Below are 21,050 nucleotides of genomic sequence, written 5' to 3'. Positions count from 1 at the left end.
CATATAAATAATGAGCTTAAAGCCAGTGGCGGCTCATGTATAGGCACTGCTGAACTGCAGCACCCCCTATTTTCACTCGATATTATTGATAACATTCAATATAATGAGTCTTTTTTTTCTTTAATTCTTTCTTTAGACCTGTACATTATATAATCCTTAAGCTTAATGTCAGTAGTCATCCTCTAGTACATGAAAAAATTACAAAAATCCTTGTATGGAACTGTGCACTTCACGGTTCCAGCGACTTGGTCTTTGGCTGTTGTGCGCATGCGCACGTCTGAGATAAGACGCTGCACGCTCGGTAGAGAGAGCACTGTCATAAGTGTAAGATAGTGTTTCTTTTTGACTTGGTGACATGTGTTGTGCTTAAAAACCATGTATGTACCATATTCTTGAATGTGATAGTTTAGAATTAGATCATTATCGTGCTTCCAGCTATTTTATTTAATTCATAGTTTTTTCGGTTTATAATTTACAGAAAATTTAAATAATTTAATCATGGCGTCCTTGCATCCCCAAGAAATAAGTTCTGTGGCTGTAAGTGAACTTCAACAGCTTAAGTTTTCACAGTTCTCTCTCCATGAGAAAGTTAGTTAAAAAAAGAGACCGTTCAACACCTGATATTCAAATATCTCAGCCAGGAATAAGCAACAAGAAGTGTATATGCTTGTTTCATTTTATGCATTATTAAAACTGGCTAAAAATTTTCTGAAGTAGCACTTGGCAGGAGATGCAACATTCCCCCAATGAAAAGCAGGGGTGCCACAAGTACACAGAGAGACAACACAACAACTGTCCAGGGCCCAAGACTGTTCAACTGCCTCCCAGCATACATAAGGGGGATTTCCAAAAGACCTGGCTGTCTTCAAGAAGGCACTGGACAGGCACCTAAAGTCAGTACCTGACCAGCCGGGTTGTGGTTCGTACGTCAGTGTGCATGCAGCCAGCAGTAACAGAATGGTTGATCAGTCTCTGATTCCACCATGAGGCCTGTTTGGAGTAACACCTGAACTGTCATATCTGCACACCTCTGCAAAGACAGTGATTGTGTGTGACATACCTAACTTTTTCTTAATTTTTATGATTGCAAATCTCCAAATAATTTTCCAATATGTCAGCTGAAAAAATCCATGTATAGGTGGACCCGCACAGTTCAAACCCATGTTGTTCAAGATCAACCGTATATTTTAGTGTTGGGGAGAGATGTATAAAGAGAAGTTGCACAAGTTTGACAGTGTGTAAAAAAAAAAAATTATTCTAGCTTATTTTTATGTACAGAAAAAGCACTAAATTTGAATGCAAGAAAGAAATTAAAAGAATGTAAAAAAGATAGAGGTAATAAAAGCAACAAAGTTTAGGCAATAAAAATTATATGTATAGCAGAAATAGATGTTCTTAGATACCTGGAAGTGGACGAGTCTATGAAAGTAAGGCAAACCATAGATAAGCTTATACGTTAAAATCCAAGTTTTCCTAATTTTCCCTCAATATATAATGTACCAGAGTACAGTGATACCAACCCTTTTATATTGCAATGAGGAGGCTTTGTTTGAGCAGTATCTGGTGGGAATATTATGCCCCCAAAAATACCTTCAGCCCCTTCCCAATAAAAATAGTAATGTTGTTTCAAGTAGCCCTTAGCCTTTCCAACCAGAGAGCCAATCTCAAGAACCTCCCAGTATAGAAATTCTGGTTCCACCCCTGCCTGGAATGGTTATTGGGAGGGTTTAGAGGCAGCTTGGGTTATATAAAATTTTGAAAATTTTAATAAACTAAATTTCCAATTAAACCAAATACTGTCTACAAGACTCCTTGCACATTAACAAAACTCATAAATCCCCAAAAATATAAATTAAAGAATTTGTAATGTGTATTCATGTTAGTCATCACGTATCTGAACTATTCATTGATTTACGTAAAATTAAGCTTGAATACCTTCCACATTCCCTGCATAATCCTACGGGTTTAGTGCTCCCCCTTGATTATAATATGTAGGAGGGGTTGGGATATTGGCAGTTTGGAGGGGTATGTTATATATCTATATATGCTTCTAAACTGTTGTATCTGGGTGCCTCTGCAAAGACAGTGATTATGTGTGAGTGAGGTGATAGTGTTGAATGATGATGAAAGTATACTTTCTTTTTGGGGATTTTCTTTCTTTTTGGGTCACCCTGCCTCGGTGGGAGACGGCCACCTTGTTGAAAAAAAAAAAGTAGGATTAATATTCAAAGGCAATTACAATGTACAAGGGTATTAAAAATTTTGGTATAAAAGATGTGGATGAATAAAAAGAGAACTTGACTGAATAATTAAGGGAGTACCTCACACATGAACCATGATGTCTTTCTATTATTGAAATTGGTGTGCAAGTATAAAACCAAGTGTGTTGGATTAAAAAGGAAATTTATTATGCAATCAAAAAACTTGCACCTATAAATTCTGCACAGAACTGCCATTTGGAAATTAAAAAATAGGCATATATCTATATACAGTGTGAATACCTAAATTGGCAGTGTGACATTCCAAAGAATATCCTTCAAAGATGTTAATTCAACTTCCTTGCTAACCTACTAATTATTGAGATAAATATAGAAATTATTTTCTGTAGGTAATAATATAGTAATAACATCTTGGCAGATGCTAAGATTAACAGTTAAAAATGTCTTCTGTCCTGAAGCTGGCAGACAAACTGGACAGTGCTTGTGAGTCAGTTCACTGATAATGCTAGTAATTTATTACTCATTGCACCCTATGTATATTTAAGTTACAAGGAATAGAATTTTAACTAATACTGTATAAGTTCTTTGGAAAGGAATATTATAATAGTATGATTATGTGCTTTTAAACAAACGCACTTACATAAATACACTTACATAATTGGTCGCATTTGGAGGTGATCGTTAAGCGGGGGTCCACTGTATTATAATAGTTGATTATGTGCTTTTAAAATTAAAAAGCTTGTTTATGGAAAAGCTGTAATCCATAGTTTAATGGAACTTCATATACCACTGTTAAACACTCATTCTTTGAAATAAATTTATAAATTAATAATTTTTATTCTTAAGAAAAGACCAAGCAGTCGGAGTATCCCAATCTTTTCTAAAATCAAACCTGAATGACCATACTATTTTTAATTGTGGTTTAGATAGAGATATTTCCCATCAAAGTTAACTACTTTTAAGGTAAAAGGAATCACTATTCAGTTTTGTCATTAACTCTCACCTCGTTTGTTTGAGTTTTGGTAGCCACTTAATTTACCTCCTCTACATTCAATCTTATATATATTCATTTTTCCTTCCTCTGAGAAATAACACTGATTCAATGTTTGCTCCTATCTGTTTCCACGTCTGTTATGGACTCATGTGCTCTCTTGAACATCTTTAGCCCCCATTTGCAAGCTACAGCATATGTGCTAATTGTTTCAAATCCCAAGATAGGGTTAAGTATGTGGCTTTTTCTCCAAAAAAGTAATTATGTATATTTTCTGGTCAATCATTATTTTCACCACATGGTAGTATGCACTGCTCTCCATTGTCAAACACATTGCAATCATGTCTGCCTCTTGTTTCAGACTTCCAAAGGTGCATTACAAGCAATCTAGAAATTTGAATCTACAAATCCATCATACTTCATGTACAACAATGACTGTCCCATTTTCAGTAGGTAAAAAGAAATTATATTTTGCTGTATCCCTGGACATTAGAATTCTCAGGGCAAAGAACCTGCAGACTGACACTTGTTCTGCTACTGGCCTAATTTTCCACAGCAGGGTCTATTTTTTTTTTTTTTTAAATTACTCTCAATGGCTCAGACTAATGGCACTGATCTGAGTACTGGTGAAAAAAATCTTGATTTGAGAAAGCACTAACCTTGCTTTCTCAAATCAAAGCACTGTATTAACCTTATTGTTTTAATGCTTCCCCATAAATTGATTAACATTCCTTGGATCAAGTCTGATTACTTCCCATTCCCCAGGTGCTGTGTAACCCCAATAAGGGTTAGTACTTCCCATGAATATAATACATAATGGTGTTTGAGAGGTTCACCTTGCACTGGCCCTGGTTGTATTCAACTTGTGTATTTACACTAGATATTATCCTTAATTCTAGGTAGTAGGTTGATAAGACAGCAACCGCCCAGGTAGGTACTACTGTCCTGCCAAGTGAGTGTAAAACGAAAGCCTGTAATTGTTTTACATGATGGTAGGATTGCGGGATTACCAAAACTGTTGTCCAGAGGGCTGAGGAAGGGTTGTTGAGGTGGTTGGACATGTAGAGAGAATGGAGCGAAACAGAATGACTTCAAGAGTGTATCAGTCTGTAGTGGAAGGAAGGCGGGGTAGGGGTCGGCCTAGGAAAGGTTGGAGGGAGGGGGTAAAGGAGGTTTTGTGTGCGAGGGGCTTGGACTTACAGCAGGCATGCATGAGCGTGTTTGATAGGAGTGAATGGAGACAAATGGTTTTTAATACTTGACGTGCTGTTGAAGTGTGAGCAAAGTAACATTTATGAAGGGGCTCAGGGAAACCGGCAGGCCGGACTTGAGTCCTGGAGATGGGAAGTACAGTGCCTGCGCTCTGAATGAGGGGTGTTAATGTTGCAGTTTAAAAACTGTAGTGTAAAGCACCCTTCTGGCAAGACAGTGATGGAGTGAATGATGGTGAAAGTTTTTCTTTTTCGGGCCACCCTGCCCTGGTGGGAATCGGCCAGTGTGATAATAAAAAAAAAAATAAACATGCAAGATTTCAGGTACATCTTGCTACTTCTACTTACACTTAGGTCACACTACACATACATGTACAAGCATATATATACATACCCCTCTGGGTTTTCTTCTATTTTCTTTCTAGTTCTTGTTCTTGTTTATTTCCTCTTATCTCCATGGGGAAGTGGAACAGAATTCTTCCTCCGTAAGCCATGCGTGTCATAAGAGGCGACTAAAATGCCGGGAGCAAGGGGCTAGTAACCATTTCTCCTGTATATACATGTACAGTGGACCCCCGGTTAACGATTTTAATCCGTGCAAGAGGGCTCATCGTTATGCGAAATAATCGTTATGCGAATGAATTTTCCCCATAAGAAATAATGGAAATAAAATTAATCCGTGCAAGACGCCCAAAAGTATGAAAAAAATTTTTTTTTACCACATGAAATGTTAATTTTAATACACACAAACTGAAAAAGGCATGCACAATTAAATGACACTTACTTTTATTGAAGATCTGGTGATGATTGATGGGATGGGAGGAGGGGAGAGCATTATCTTCTTACTGTTTAGAAGGGGAATCCCCTTCCATTAGGACTTGAGGTAGCAAGTCCTTTTCTGGGGTTACTTCCCTTCTTCTTTTAATGCCACTAGGACCAGCTTGAGAGTCACTGGACCTCTGTCGCACAACAAATCTGTCCATAGAGCTCTGTACCTCCCGTTCCTTCAAGACTTTCCTAAAATGGGCCATAACATTGTCATTGAAATAGTCACCAGCACGGCTTGCAACAGCTGTGTCAGGGTGATTTTCATCTATAAAGGTTTGCAGTTCAACCCACTGTGCACACATTTCCTTAATCTTTGAAGTAGGCACAATGGATTCCACAACTGGCATAGGCTTCTCAGGGTTAGCCCCAAACCCTTCAAAATCTTTCTTAATTTCCATACTAATTCTCACCCTTTCTACCACAGGGTTGGCACTAGAAGCTTTCTTGGGGCCCATGGTCACTTATTTTCCAGAAACAGCACCGAAAACACTGTAATAATACGAAATATTCCGAGTGTATGCTTGGATGTTACCGCGGAGGCTGGCTGGTAAACAATGGGACGGCCGGCACATGTGAGGGCACATTGGACGCGTCTCGGACGAAAATCGGTAAGCGGGTTTTTAATCGGTATGCGCGGCAAAAATTTTGCGATAAAAGTAATCGGTATGCGGAAAAATCGCTATGTGATGCCATCGTTATGCGGGGGTCCACTGTATTACTAAATTTAAAAGGAGAAACTTTCGTTTTTCCTTTTGAGCCACCCCACCTCAGTGGGATTCGGCTGGTACGTTGAAAGAAAGAAAGAAAAGATTATCCTTAATGTAAAAAAAAAAAAATCTTAATCTTAACCCATAAACAGTCCAAACGTATATATACGTTTTTACCGCTAGTGCTCCAAACGTATATATACGTTTTATGCATCCTACATTTAACATTGCTATGATAAGCCTGAGTCGCCTAGACATGTGAGAATGGGTGTGAGCACTCACTGTGCACAATATTAAAATAATTGGAGATGCCTGGGTACCATATGCTCTTTTTTCTTATTAAAAACGTTTTTTTTTTTTTCTCAAAAAAGTTGGGGCAGTACGGTAGTGAATGTATATATACGTTTGGACCGTTTATGGGTTAAATCTTAATTCCATAAGTGCTGGACAATTAAAGGACTTTTTGAAGTTATACGGATGTATAAGGACAGTATATCAAGTCACTGCTTCCTTGGTCACTGTCATCATATTCTAATGCTGTACCCAAGTACAGTGGACCCTCGACCAACGATGGCATCGTCTAATGTTAAATCCGACTAGCGATACATTTTAACGCAAAATTTTTGCTTCGACTAGCTCTAAAAATTTCGACCAACACGATTCGTTCCATTCGAGACACGTCCACTTGTGCCCAGTGTTTACAAGCCAGCCAGCCACCGCGGTCCCATCCAAACATACAATCGGAACATTTCATATTATCACAGCGTTTATAGTGATTGCACCTGCAAAGTAAGTCACCATGGGCCCCAAGAAAGCTTCTAGTGCCAACCCTTCAGCAAAAAGGGTGAGAATTACCATGGATATGAAGAAAGAGATCATTGCTAAGTATGAAAGTGGAGTGCGTGTCTCCGAGCTGGCCAGGTTGTACACAAAACCCCAATCAACCATCGCTACTATTGTGGCCAAGAAAACGGCAATCAAGGAAGCTGTTCTTGCCAAAGGTGCAACTATGTTTTCGAAATTGAGATCGCAAGTGATAGAAGATGTTGAGAGACTGTTATTGGTGTGGATAAACGAAAAACAGATAGCAGGAGATAGCATCTTTCAAGCGATCATATGTGAAAAGGCTAGGAAGTTGCATGACAATTTAATTAGAAAAATGCCTGCAACTAGTGGTAATGTGAGTGAATTTAAGGCCAGCAAAGGTTGGTTTGAGAGATTTAAGAATCGTAGTGGCATACATAGTGTGATAAGGCATGGTGAGGCTGCCAGTTCGGACCAAAAAGCAGCTGAAAAATATGTGCAGGAATTCAAGTTGTACATAGAGAGTGAAGAATTGAAACCTGAACAAGTGTTTAATTGTGACACTGACAATGTTGTGAAACACTTTGGGAATGTTATAAAGGAACGGGAGGTACAGGCCTCTATGGACAGATATGTTGTGCAACAGAGGTCCAGTGACTCTCAAGCTGGTCCTAGTGGCATTAAAAGAAGAAGGGAAGTAACCCCGGAAAAGGACTTGACACCTCAAGTCCTAATGGAAGGGGATTCCCCTTCTAAACACTAACACCATCCACACTCTCCCCTCCCATCCCATTAATCATCACCAGATCTTCAATAAAGGTAAGTGTCATGTAATTGTACATGTCTTCTTCAGTTTGTATGTATTAAAATTAATATTTCATGTGGTAAAAAATTTTTTTTTTCAATACTTTTGGGTGTCTTGCACGGATTAATTTGATTTCCATTATTTCTTGTAGGGAAAATTAGCTTGACTAACGGTAATTTCGATTAACGATGAGCTCTCAGGAACGGATTAATATCGTTGGTCGAGGGTCCACTGTAGTTGCTGGAGGTATACCTGGAGAGTGGTCAAGGGTCAATGCCCCTGCGGCCCAGTCCATGACCAGGCCTTGCAGTGGATCAGGGCCTGATAAACCAGGCTGTTACTGCTGGCTGCATGCAAACTGACGTATGAACTACAGCCCAGTTGGTCAGGAACTGGCTTTAGGGGCCTGTCCAGTTCCCTCTTGAAGACAGCCAGGGGTCTATTGGTAATCCCCCACATTAGCACTTGGCTTTCATTATAATAATAATAATAATAATAATCCCCAATAGGTAGTAGGTTGGTAGACAGCAACCGCCCAGGGAGGTACTACCGTCCTGCCAAGTGAGTGTAAAACGAAAGCCTGTAATTGTTTTACATGATGGTAGGATTGCTGGTGTCCTTTTTTCTGTCTCATGAACATGCAAGATTTCAGGTACATCTTGCTACTTCTACTTACACTTAGGTCACACTACACATGCATGTACAGGCGTATATATACATACCCCTCTGGGTTTTCTTTTATTTTCTTTCTAGTTCTTGTTCTTGTTTATTTCCTCTTATCTCCATGGGGAAGTGGAACAGAATTCTTCCTCCGTACGCCATGCGTGTTGTAAGAGGCAACTAGAATGCCGGGAGCGGGGGGCTAGTAACCCCTTCTCCTGTATATATTACTAAATGTAAAAGGAGAAACTTTTGTTTTTCCTTTTGGGCCACCCCGCCTCGGTGGGATACGGCTGATGTGTTGAAAGAAAATAATAATCCCCCTCATGTATGCTGGGAAGCAGTTAAACAGTCTTGGGCCCATGGCACTTATTGTGTTGTCTCTTAGTGTACTTGTGGTCCCCCTGCTTTTCACTGGGGAGGATGTTGCACCACTTGCAGTCTTTTAATTTCGTAGGGAGTGATTTTCACGTGCAGATTTGGAACTAGTCCCTCTTAAGATTTCCCAAGTGTATATTATCATGTATCTTGCCTGCATTCCAAGGAGTACAGGTCAGTGGACCTCAACCATTCCCAGTAATTTAAGTGCTTTATTGTACTTAAACATCAAGAGAAAACTCTCTGTATATTCTCCAGGTCTGCTACTACACAATCCAAAATGACACCCCCAAAAGTGCTAGGTTCTCTTATCAACTAAGACTAAGTGGAAGGCACATACCATCACCTTTTCTCCTAGTATATCTTCCACTGGTTGAATAAACCATAAAATAGCTTTCAAATATAAAACTGAAAGATGGTGGAAAGCTATATGCAATACATATTATGCTAAAATTGGAACACAGTATGGAGGTGCTGTGTGGTGTCCAAGCCTTAAAAAAAAAAAAATCAAAGTTTATAGGTGTGAAGTGGATCTTAAATAACATTTAAGCATTAGGATTAGTTTGCCCATAATGCACTGCATAATTAGTGGCTTTCTTGTGTGCCTACCAAAGTTTTCTTACATGTAAATTACATCATTTGTACCACATGGAGAAACAAAAATTGTATAGTGACACCCTAAAAAATATGAGAAAATTCTAAAATTTGCAAATTAAATAAAGTTGAAAATTGGTTCATCATAATATGCTGAATAGTTCAGCAAAGGTATGATTTACAATTTATACCTTAACTGACTTTTTATTAGAACTGCCAATATAGTTGTATCATGATGTACTGTACAGTGTAACATTTTTTCTATTTTGGCAAAGTGTCAAGTATTGACATCTACTTTTTTGTAATTTTTCACAAATGCAAAATGAAATTTACCATATTCATGCAGACCAGCAGCTGCTTGCTCCGAAACACCAGTGTTATGTATATAAGCTTGTAGGGGGCTGGGGAGGCTGGGAAGCTTCATCAATGCAGATTGAAACAATATGCCTCCCAGGAATCATAGCTAGCCCCAAGACTCTTGGCTCCTCCTCTCGTCCATCCTCTACAATAAATAAGCGGTTTATATACATTAATGTTACAATAATGTGCATGTAACAATGATGCCTCGGTTATGGATATGTAGTGAATAAAGTCATTCCTAATATATGAACAAGACCGTAAGTATTGAGGTAGTAGAGGCTGGCCTTAGTCATCCATGAGAGTACCAATATCATGGAGGAAGCCAGCCGAATACAATACTGTACTTGTTTCAACAGTTTGTTTGTTTGTTTGTTTTTTTAATATATTTTTACCACTATGGTTCCTTCTATTTTCTTTACCTATATATTTTTACCACTATGGAAGGCATCTCTTGTATGAATCTGCTCTTAACTCTTCCTTTTCTGAAGAACCATTTCTTCACTTTATGAACTATAATTATTACACTATTATTTACAAGAAAACGCCAAAAATGTCATTCAGCGCTCACTTTTTATGGACCATTTTCCCTCTAGGGAGATTCCTTGATGACAGTGAGAGGTTTTTCATCTATTAATCTGCACCTAGTATCCCATCTGATTGCCTCTCATTCCACAGGTGCTGTATGACCCTGCAGGTTTAGCACTCCTCCCCATAAATATAATGTACCTGTAATAAGAGTGCAGGAAAATTATAATCATGAAGTGCTCAACACTGTGGTTATACAATGTCTGTGAAGAAGGAGACAATCAGGGAAAAATAAGTGTGCAGGAGAGCATAACTAACAGACTGATAGATTTCTGCTCATACTCACAGATTCTGTTCATTTATCCATATGATTTTCAGAAAATTTTCTCTAACAATATTTAGGCAAGGTTAGATTGTTGTCTGATAAAAATTTACCAATTATAAAATACTCCAGTGCACAGCTCTGCTTCTGTAGCTATGTATAAGTAGGTACTGCCACAAATAATTATTCATCTTATATCTAACAGTAATTTAAAAAATATATTTATATACTGTACCTGTATATGTCCTTAAGAGGGTCGTCTCCAGCTCTTGGGGGGTCGAAATAGAAAAATATAGAAAATGTGATTATGACAGCCTTATATTTGCCAATAAGTTCTGCATACTGTTCATGCAAGTAATTTTTTACACTGATCATGAACGATACTTTATGAAGTCAATTCTTTTATTGGGGAACGATGACATGCATACATTTTTCCCCAGTTATTATTATGACATGTTAATATATAGTATCCTGTTTATAAATATTGAAGAATGAGCTGTGCAAGTTTGTTCTCTCTCTCTCTCTCTCTCTCTCTCTCTCTCTCTCTCTCTCTCTCTCTCTCTCTCTCTCTCTCTCTCTCTTGTTCCCTCCCTCTCCCTTTCATTTCCATTGTGTATCAAGGAAATACTAGTTATAAGCATTTAAGAACAGCATATAAACTTTTAGCCCATCTACTGCCTCTCCATTATGCATATATATGTACAACTACTATACGAAGTTCATTGTATTTATTTTATGTGTTTAATATTATTAAAGCATTTTGGTACTTAATAAAGATTCAAGTGTGCAAACTTTATTACCTACCATCTGGTCTGAGATGTTCTGTACAAGATCCAAGAATAATGTTATTATCTCGATCGGTACATACAAAGGATCCAACTAGAGTACGACCATCAGTCATTTCAATCTTCATGGATGAATGAAGCCACTTCTCAAGCTTCATGCGACCAGGAGTACTCTGCAAGCAGGAGGAAAAAAAAGTGGCAGAAATTATATTTGATTCACCTTAATGCTTAAAGTAGTATACTGTATCTGAAGCCAGGGTCTAGCTGTTAACACCATCACACTAAATCAAATCTGCAAGATAATAATTAAAACTCTCTCTCTTCCCCTCCCTCTCTCAACTTCATCCCTTTCTTTTGCTTCCCTTCCTCTCTCTTCCCTATGCTACTAGCATAGAACTTTGAAACCTAATTGCATATAAAAGTAAAAATAATATCATGATGATATATACAATTTCTAGAAGTAGAAAATTTGTTCTTTGTAATTAGGTTCAATTCTCAGAGTTGTAAAGTTAATTTAGTGTAGGTGCCTCCAACTCCTAGAAATACAACAAGACAACAATGATTTCAATATATATTTAAAAACTTTCACCATCATTCACTCCATCACTGCCTTCTGGCAAGACAGTGATGGAGTGAATGATGGTGAAAGTTTTTTTTTTTCAGGCCACCCTGCCTTGCCGGGAATCGGCCAGTGTGATAATAAAGAAGAGAGAAGTGTAGAGGAGAGAGAGAGAGATTTGGGGAAATGTTGAGTGAATGCGTGGGGACTTTTGAATCAAGTGTGAGAGTAATGGTGGTTGGGGATTTCAATGCTAAAGTGGGTAAAAATGTTATGGAGGGAGTAGTAGGTAAATTTGGAGTGACAGAAGTAAATGTAAATGGGGAGCCTTTAATTGAGCTATGTGCAGAAAGAGATTTGGTAATAAGTAATACATATTTTATGAAAAAGAGGACAAATAAATATACAAGGTATGATGTAGCACGTAATGAAAGTAGTTTATTAGATTATGTATTGGTGGATAAAAGGTTGATGGGTAGGCTCCAGGATGTACATGTTTATAGAGGGGCAACTGATATATCGGATCATTATTTAGTTGTAGCTACAGTTAGAGTAAGAGGTAGATGGGAAAAGAAGAAGGTGGCAACAACAAGTAAGAGGGAGGTGAAAGTGTATAAACTAAGGGAGGAGGAAGTTCGGGTGAGATATAAGCGACTATTGGCAGAAAGGTGGGCTAGTGCAAAGATGAGTAGTGGGGGGGTTGAAGAGGGTTGGAATAGTTTTAAAAATGCAGTATTAGAATGTGGGGCAGAAGTTTGTGGTTATAGGAGGGTGGGGGCAGGAGGAAAGAGGAGTGATTGGTGGAATGATGAAGTAAAGGGTGTGATAAAAGAGAAAAAGGTAGCTTATGAGAGGTTTTTACAAAGCAGAAGTGTTATAAGAAGAGCAGAGTATATGGAGAGTAAAAGAAAGGTAAAGAGAGTGGTGAGAGAGTGCAAAAGGAGAGCAGATGATAGAGTGGGAGAGGCACAGTCAAGAAATTTTTATGAAAATAAGAAAAAATTTTGGAGTGAGTTAAACAAGTTAAGAAATCCTAGGGAAAGTATGGATTTGTCAGTTAAAAACAGAGTAGGGGAGTTAGTAGATGGGGAGATGGAGGTATTAGGTAGATGGCGAGAATATTTTGAGGAACTTTTAAATGTTAAGGAAGAAACAGAGGCAGTAATTTCATGCACTGGTCAGGGATGTATACCATCTTTTAGGAGTGAAGAAGAGCAGAATGTAAGTGTGGTGGAGGCACACGAGGCATTACGTAGAATGAAAGGGGGTAAAGCAGCTGGAACTGATGGGATCATGACAGAAATGTTAAAAGCAGGGGGGGGATATAGTGTTGGAGTGGTTGGTACTTTTGTTTAATAAATGTATGAAAGAGGGGAAGGTACCTAGGGATTGGCGGAGAGCATGTATAGTCCCTTTATATAAAGGGAAAGGGGACAAAAGAGACTGTAAAAATTATAGAGGAATAAGTTTACTGAGTATACCAGGAAAAGTGTACGGTAGGATTATAACTGAAAGAATTAGAGGTAAGACAGAATGTAGGATTTCAGATGAGCAAGGAGGTTTCAGAGTGGGTAGGGGATGTGTAGATCAAGTGTTTATATTGAAGCATATATGTGAACAGTATTTAGATAAAGGTAGGGAAGTTTTTATTGCATTTATAGATTTAGAAAAGGCATATGATAGAGTGGATAGAGGAGCAATGTGGCAGATGTTGCAAGTATATGGAATAGGTGGTAAGTTATTAAATGCTGTAAAGAGTTTTTATGAGGATAGTGAGGCTCAGGTTAGGGTGTGTAGAAGAGAGGAAGACTACTTCCCAGTAAAAGTAGGTCTTAGACAGGGATGTGTAATGTCACCATGGTAGTTTAATATACATGTATTTAAAGATGGGGTTGTAAAGGAAGTAAATGCTAGGGCATTCGGGAGAGGGGTGGGATTAAATTTTGGGGAATCAAATTCAAAATGGGAATTGACACAGTTACTTTTTGCTGATGATACTGTGCTTATGGGAGATTCTAAAGAAAAATTGCAAAGGTTAGTGGATGAGTTTGGGAATGTGTGTAAAGGTAGAAAGTTGAAAGTGAACATAGAAAAGAGTAAGGTAATGAGGGTATCAAATGATTTAGATAAAGAAAAATTGGATATCAAATTGGGGAGGAGGAGTATGGAAGAAGTGAATGTTTTTAGATACTTGGGAGTTGACGTGTCGGCGGATGGATTTATGAAGGATGAGGTTAATCATAGAATTGATGAGGGAAAAAAGGTGAGTGGTGCGTTGAGGTATATGTGGAGTCAAAAAACGTTATCTATGGAGGCAAAGAAGGGAATGTATGAAAGTATAGTGGTACCAACACTCTTATATGGATGTGAAGCTTGGGTGGTAAATGCAGCAGCCAATAGATGATTGGAGGCAGTGGAGATGTCCTGTTTAAGGGCAATGTGTGGTGTAAATATTATGCAGAAAATTCGGAGTGTGGAAATTAGGAAAAGGTGTGGAGTTAATAAAAGTATTAGTCAGAGAGCAGAAGAGGGGTTGTTGAGGTGGTTTGGTCATTTACAGAGAATGGATCAAAGTAGAATGACATGGAAAGCATACAAACATCTCTACGACATTCCCCGTGTCCGACTAAACCTTTACAAAAATTCAATGTATGTCAAAGGCCCTAAAATCTGGAATACCCTACCTGAGAACTCTAGAACTGCAGACACATTCATCACCTTCAAAACTACCATTAGAAAACATCTTATCTCCCTGATACACCCCGTCAACTAACTACACGAATACCACCTGGTGGTTCACACTTACACTCGCTCACTCATTTGACCATAAACAGAAATATTAATCTCAGTCTTAAAATAATGAATCCTGTGATACTCCAATACTGAAACTATATACTGTGCCAAAACAAAAGCATTCACATTGCTAAACTCATAAACTAGTATTTAGTCACTTAGCCATAATACCAACTTACCTCATAATTTGTAATATTTTACAATTAAGAATAAAACTAAGTATGCCCGAAATGCCTAGCCATGCTAAGCGTTCTAGTGGTACACTCTGTAATCACAATTTTACTACATGTAAACCAAACAATAACCAAATTTCTGTAAACTCAACATTGTAATCCTTATAGAGAATAAACTTTGAATTTGAATTTGAATAGGGGAAGGAACGCGGGGTAGGGGTCATCCTCGAAAGGGTTGGAGAGAGCGGGTAAAGGAGGTTTTGTGGGCAAGGGGCTTGGACTTCCAGCAAGCGTACATGAGCGTGTTAGATAGGAGTGAATGGAGACGAATGGTACTTGGGACCTGACGATCTGTTGGAGTGTGAGCAGGGTAATATTTAGTGAAGGGATTCAGGGAAACCGGTTATTTTCATATAGTCGGACTTGAGTCCTGGAAATGGGAAGTACAATGCCTGCACTTTAAAGGAGGGGTTTGGGATATTGGCAGTTTGGAGGGATATGTTGTGTATCTTTATATGTGTATGCTTCTAAACTGTTGTATTCTGAGCACCTCTGCAAAAACAGTGATAATGTGTGAGTGTGGTGAAAGTGTTGAATGATGATGAAAGTATTTTCTTTTTGGGGATTTTCTTTCTTTTTTGGGTCACCCTGCCTCGGTGGGAGACGGCCGACTTGTTGAAAAAAAAAAAAAGTTTAAAAACAAATGTTTCTAACTAAATTTGTGAAGCTGAATTCAAATCTGAACTTAGTTTTGCTACAACACAAAGTTTCTGTGAAACAGAACCCCCATGGTAAACAGTTTCATGAAGACAACCATCAGGAAGAAGTGATATAAGGAAAATCTGATGATCAGTTTGATGGTCAGCTACTGTTGGACACTGGTGTGAAAGAACGATACTGAACACAAGCAAAAAAAATCTGAAAGCTGTGATGTAAGTATACTTGTATGTCTACAGGGAGATTTTTGTTATGCGTACAGAATACGTATAATGAATTTACATTAAGAAAGATTAGTTGTTGCCATTGCATACACCCCACTCTATATCCTTGCATAATACAATACCTATGATTGCTAAGCAACATATCATGTGCTTCTTCAACCTTAAATAGCCAAAATATTAATCAAAAAATTTTGAAAATAGTTTATGTGGTAAACTAAACATGCTTAGATTCGTGGTCAGTGCATCAAAGTTAGCCTAAAATAAACTGGGTTTCTGAATTGGATAAAAAGTTAAAATTTGTTGGGTACTGTAATCATTTTATGCAACTAGACCTGAGCTCTAGTAAAGTAAAATCTAAAAACAAAAATTTATGCTGCATTGAAAATTAAATATACACAATCTGAAGAAGCAGTCTAATATCTCACCTTGCGTTGTGGTTGTTTATCTATGTTTAAATCTCCCGCTTTGTTCCCAGTCTCTGTGAGGTCCACGAGGTGATCACGGAAATCTCCACTAGTTTTCATTTTTGTGGTACAGTATACAACTTTTACAATATTTTAGTGCAGAATCATTTCCTGTAAAAAAAAAAAATACAAATTAAATTATAATCCTGTCTAAACCACTGTGTAATTTTTCTAGGACCACTATTTCATTTTTTATTTCCAATCTTATCTGATCACCACTACAACTTCATGCTAAAAATAAGACTGTTTATTATTAGTAGTAGTAGTATTATAATAAAAACTAAGCACTAAACCCACAAGGGTCATACAGTCCCTACCCCCATCCCAAAATTCTATTCATACACAATTCTCTGCTAAATCCTTATGGGTCATTAGGTTTACCTGGAGAGGGTTTCGGGGGTCAAACCCCCGTGGCTCAGTCTGAGACCAGGCCTCACAGTGGATCAGGGTCTGATCAACCAAGCTGTTACGTAACTACTGGCCGCACTCAAGATGACGTACGAACCACAGCCCGATTGGTCAGGTACTGACTTTAGGTGCCTGTCCAGTGCCTTCTTGAAGACAACCAGGGGTCTATTGGTAATCCCCCTTATGTAGGCTAGGAGGCAGTTGAACAGTCTTGGACCCCAGACACTCATTGTATTGTCTCTCAAGTGTACTCGTGGCGCCCCTGCTTTTCACTGGAGGAATGTTGCATCTCCTGCCGAGTCTTTTGCTTTCATAGGGAGTGATTTTTGTTTGCAGGTTTGGTACCAATCCCTCCAGGACCTTCCAAGTGTATATTATCATGTATCTCTCTCTCGCCTGCATTCCAGGGAAAACAGATCAAGGACCTTCAACCATTCCCAGTAATTTTGGTGCCTTATTGTGCTAAAATGTGCAGTGAAAGTTCTTTGTACACTCTCCAGATCTGCAATGTCACCAGCCTTGAAGGGGGCCGTTAGTGTACAGCAATGTTATTTATTATATGACAAACATGCAGATGAATGGTTCAGAGAACCAACAAGTTGAAAAATTAGACACATCAACTTGTTGGTTCTCTGAACCATTCATCTACATTCCTGTCTGACACAGCAACATCATGGATCTTAATACAGGGAATTCTTCAACTTGCCTAACCCTTGGGCACGACCTACTTCCACACTGGTCATATGTGACACCACCTACGACTGCTACAAGATTGATGGACTGACTACATCAACTCAAGGATGAGGGACTGATTACCTTAAACTCCTCCTGTTCTTCACCATTCTCCTTCGTATGGACTGATGAAGCCAGTGTGTGGCGAAACGTTTCTTCATTAAAGACACCCAAGTGTTGCACATGTGTCTAATATATCATCATGGCAAACATGAATTATTACCCCACCATCATCGTAATTCTTTGTACAAATATATGATACAGATCTGGTTGACATTATTTCCCCTCAGGGAAGGTTCCTTGATGTTGGTGAGGGGCTCTTGATTTAGGGAATTGGATCTGTGCTCCAGTTCCCCGAATTAAGCCTGAATGCCTTCCACATCCCCCCCCCCCAGGCGCTGTATAATCCTCCGGGTTTAGCGCTTCCCCCTTGATTATAATAATAATAATGGTTGACATTATGGGCATATTTTTACAGAAAATCCCTGATTATGCAGAGCATTTCTGACAGATTCAGTAAATCCTGTCCCCACAGTCAATTAACACCCAGATACTTACTGACTATTTGATGAACAGGGACAGCAGGGGCAAGGTAACTAACACCCAAGTACCTGAGTGCTGTTGTTGGGATGGAAGGGCCACTGACAACTTGCTGGGTATTGAACCCTGTTTAAGATATCAATAATAACAATAATAAACAAAAACACATTTCTGCAAGTACATGATACAACTTATACGGATTTTCGGAGTCTTAACCTGGAGGATTAGTCACCCAGGATAACCCAAGAAAGTCAGTGTTTCATCTAAGAATGTCTGTCTTATTTCCACTATGGTCCTCAATGTTATCCCTCAGGATGTGACCCACACGGTCGACTAACACCCAAATACCTACTTACTGCTAGGTGAATATCATTATTATTATTATTAAGTAAATATTCAGGTATACACAGATACAGTTACTTAGATTACCATACATAGCAGCATATATGTACAGAACCTAGGATAACCCAAAAAAAAGTCAGAGTGACTTATTTCCATTGGGATCTTTATTACTATTATTATTATTATTATTATTATTATTATTATTATTATTATTATTATTATTATTATTAAAACACTAAGGGCTATACTCTAGGTGAACAGGGACAGAAGATGTAAGGAAATATGCCCAGTGTTTCTACCCGGCCGGGGATTGAACCACGGACATTCGGTGTTTATATAGGCAGTGGTACACATAAGTACAATTATCATACATAACGCAAATTACCTAGGATAACCTATTATTATTATCATAATAACTAAGCGCTAAACCCACAAGTGTCCCACAGCTTTGCAAGGATAACCCAAAATAGTCAAAGTAACTTGTTTCCCTTGGGGGCCTTTTAATATATTATTATTGAAACCTTCCTGATGTAAGCAGAAGAGATATTTCCCAAAGCTGGGCCATGAAAGAAAAGCGTACAGGAGTTCCTTTGTGAACAGAAACAGAAAATATAAGTTCCTCAACAGATCAAGTGGACTTCCTCGCTAAGCACTTACTGAGTTCAGGTACCGGCTTCTCACTAAAATCGTTAAAGAAATATCCGAATTATTATTATTATTATAATCAAGGGGGAAGCGCTAAACCCGGAGGATTATACAGCGCCGGGGGGGGGGAATGTGGAAGGCATTCAGGCTTAATTCGGGGAACTGGAGCACAGATCCAATTCCCTAAATCAAGAGCCCCTCACCAACATCAAGGAACCTTCCTTGAGGGGAGAAATATCCGAAGAGCTGAAACATGGAGCTGACTTTGAATATTATGCTAGCAAATCACCTGCAGGAGGCTTACAGGGCATTACCTGAATTATTACCTGCAAGTAATAGGGTTGAGGAAAGTGGGACTTAGTCACAGTAGGTCGCTGAATTGCCACTCCTTTGACTGCCCACTTCTTCACCACTTTGACAAAAAGCTAGACCTGATATTAAATTAATAATTATAATAATAAAACCAGCTACTCTGGTAATTAAAGGTATGTGGACTGTATGTTACTTTGGTTTACTTGCTGGATACACAAAATATTCATATTAATACTTACCATTTAATTACTGTAGATGGAGCACACCTGGTGGCCTGGTGGCTAAAGCTCCCGCTTCACACACGGAGGGCCCGGGTTCGATTCCCGGCGGGTGGAAACATTTCGACACGTTTCCTTACACCTATTGCCCTGTTCACCTAGCAGCAAATAGGTACCTGGGTGTTAGTCGACTGGTGTGGGTCGCATCCTGGGGGACAAGATTAAGGACCCCAATGGAAATAAGTTACAGCCCTTGATGATGCACTGACTTTTTTGGGTTATCCTGGGTGGCTAACCCTCCGGGGTTAAAAATCCGAACGAAATCTTATCTTAACACCTGCCTAACACCTAGACCATACACTGGCCAGCTAGTGATCTAAATGCAAGGACTAATGGTGCACTTCCCTGTGAGTAATGTTGCATCCCTTATTTTTTGCCATCCACATGTAATTTTTGAGGTCCCGCGAATTTCCTGTCCCAATTCTTCAGCAGGGAACATTAATATGGGTTTCTAATTACAAATTCAGGCCAAAACACCCTTAAGTTGGCTTCAGAGGACTCTGGATTAATAGCAGAATTTGATCCAGTGTTCACACATTAAATTCAATATGGTCTCTCTCCAAACCACTCAGCAGCTCTTCTCCACCCCTCCCCCCCTAGAAATTTTTCGAAAGGGTCGAATCAGCATCACATTTCATTACACAGCCATTGTATTATTCAAATTTACACATGCTGTATTTAGGAAAATCCAAAATTTTCCACACTGGCTAAAACTGAGCTGATGAAAAGGTGCTGCATCTGGAAGTTGCCCAGTAGGCAAAGTAAACCGAGGACAAACATCCCAGAGAAGAGTGAAATTTGTCACCGATGCTTAGGCGAGGGCGAGACGTCCATCCATTTTCAATGAAGGCTGGCGCAAGTCAAACTTATTGATCTTCCAGCTAGGTTTTTAGGACCACTAGTAACTTACGCAGTATCGAGCCCAGTCTTCTTTCATGGAAAAAACCTCAACCAAAATGGAAAGACTAGCTAGATAGAGACTTACGTGTTCTCAATGCTACTGCTCACAGGATGAGCATGGCATTAATAATGTATTATTATTATTATTATAATCAAGGGGGAAGCGCTAAACCCGGAGGATTATACAGCGCCTGGGGGGGGATGTGGAAGGCATTCAGGCTTAATTCGGGGAACTGGAGCACAGATTAATAATGTAACCACTCAAAAAGCACAGCTAAATACTCACGTTCTTGGGGAGTGCTAAACCTTCAGGGATCATACATTATCAAAAAGCGCTACACACACTAGGGTTATACACTGCTGCCCAGGGATCATACAGCATCTAGAAAGCATGCAGATTTGATCCAAGGAAGAGGGAAGACCTAGTTCCTTGTTAGAGCCTTTCACTGACATCAAGGAATCTCCTTTGAGATTTATTATAATCAAAAAGAAGCACTAAGCCACAAGGGTCCTTTGAGGAGAGCATATTATTTAGAATAGGGGTTGCGAGGGCCTAGAGACAAATTAATACATGTTTCCAGGCACAGTAAAGGCATGGCAAACTTTCCACTGCATCTGATGGTGGGGAAAGTTTAGGCCAATTACAGCCCAAGGCAATAATGAAGACTTATTCCCCATATGAAAGGGTCTATCCTCACAGGAGAGTGAGAACTAATTATAATCAAGCACTAAACCCACAAGGGTCATATAGCACTGCAGGGCAGGACGTGCTAA

General features: G+C 38.9%; 1 protein-coding gene across 3 annotated transcripts; it reads right to left on the bottom strand.

Moving 5' to 3' along the window:
* Positions 1-419: 419 nt before the first annotated feature.
* Sbat (LSMD1 domain-containing protein Sbat) lies at positions 420-18,045 on the bottom strand. 3 transcript variants are annotated; one of them, XM_070091811.1, is made up of 6 exons: positions 17,818-18,045; positions 16,081-16,230; positions 11,209-11,362; positions 10,640-10,672; positions 9,531-9,699; positions 420-2,194 (listed from the first exon to the last, which is right to left on the bottom strand). In XM_070091811.1, exons 2-5 carry the CDS (start codon positions 16,177-16,179, stop codon positions 9,575-9,577), a joined length of 411 nt encoding a protein of 136 aa, XP_069947912.1. In that variant the 5' UTR covers positions 16,180-16,230; positions 17,818-18,045; the 3' UTR covers positions 420-2,194; positions 9,531-9,574. The 3 variants fall into 3 exon arrangements, with proteins under 3 accessions (XP_069947912.1, XP_053651883.1, XP_053651889.1); XM_053795908.2 differs by having other exon boundaries at positions 420-1,030; positions 17,818-18,040; XM_053795914.2 differs by lacking the exon at positions 10,640-10,672 and having other exon boundaries at positions 420-1,030; positions 17,818-18,024.
* Between the last annotated feature and the right edge of the window lie 3,005 nt (positions 18,046-21,050).

The sequence above is a fragment of the Cherax quadricarinatus genome, chromosome 37, assembly GCF_038502225.1.
Source record: "Cherax quadricarinatus isolate ZL_2023a chromosome 37, ASM3850222v1, whole genome shotgun sequence".
Lineage (NCBI taxonomy): Eukaryota > Metazoa > Arthropoda > Malacostraca > Decapoda > Parastacidae > Cherax > Cherax quadricarinatus.
Note: the sequence above shows the minus strand (reverse complement) of the source record. Positions and strands in the feature narration are given on the sequence as shown.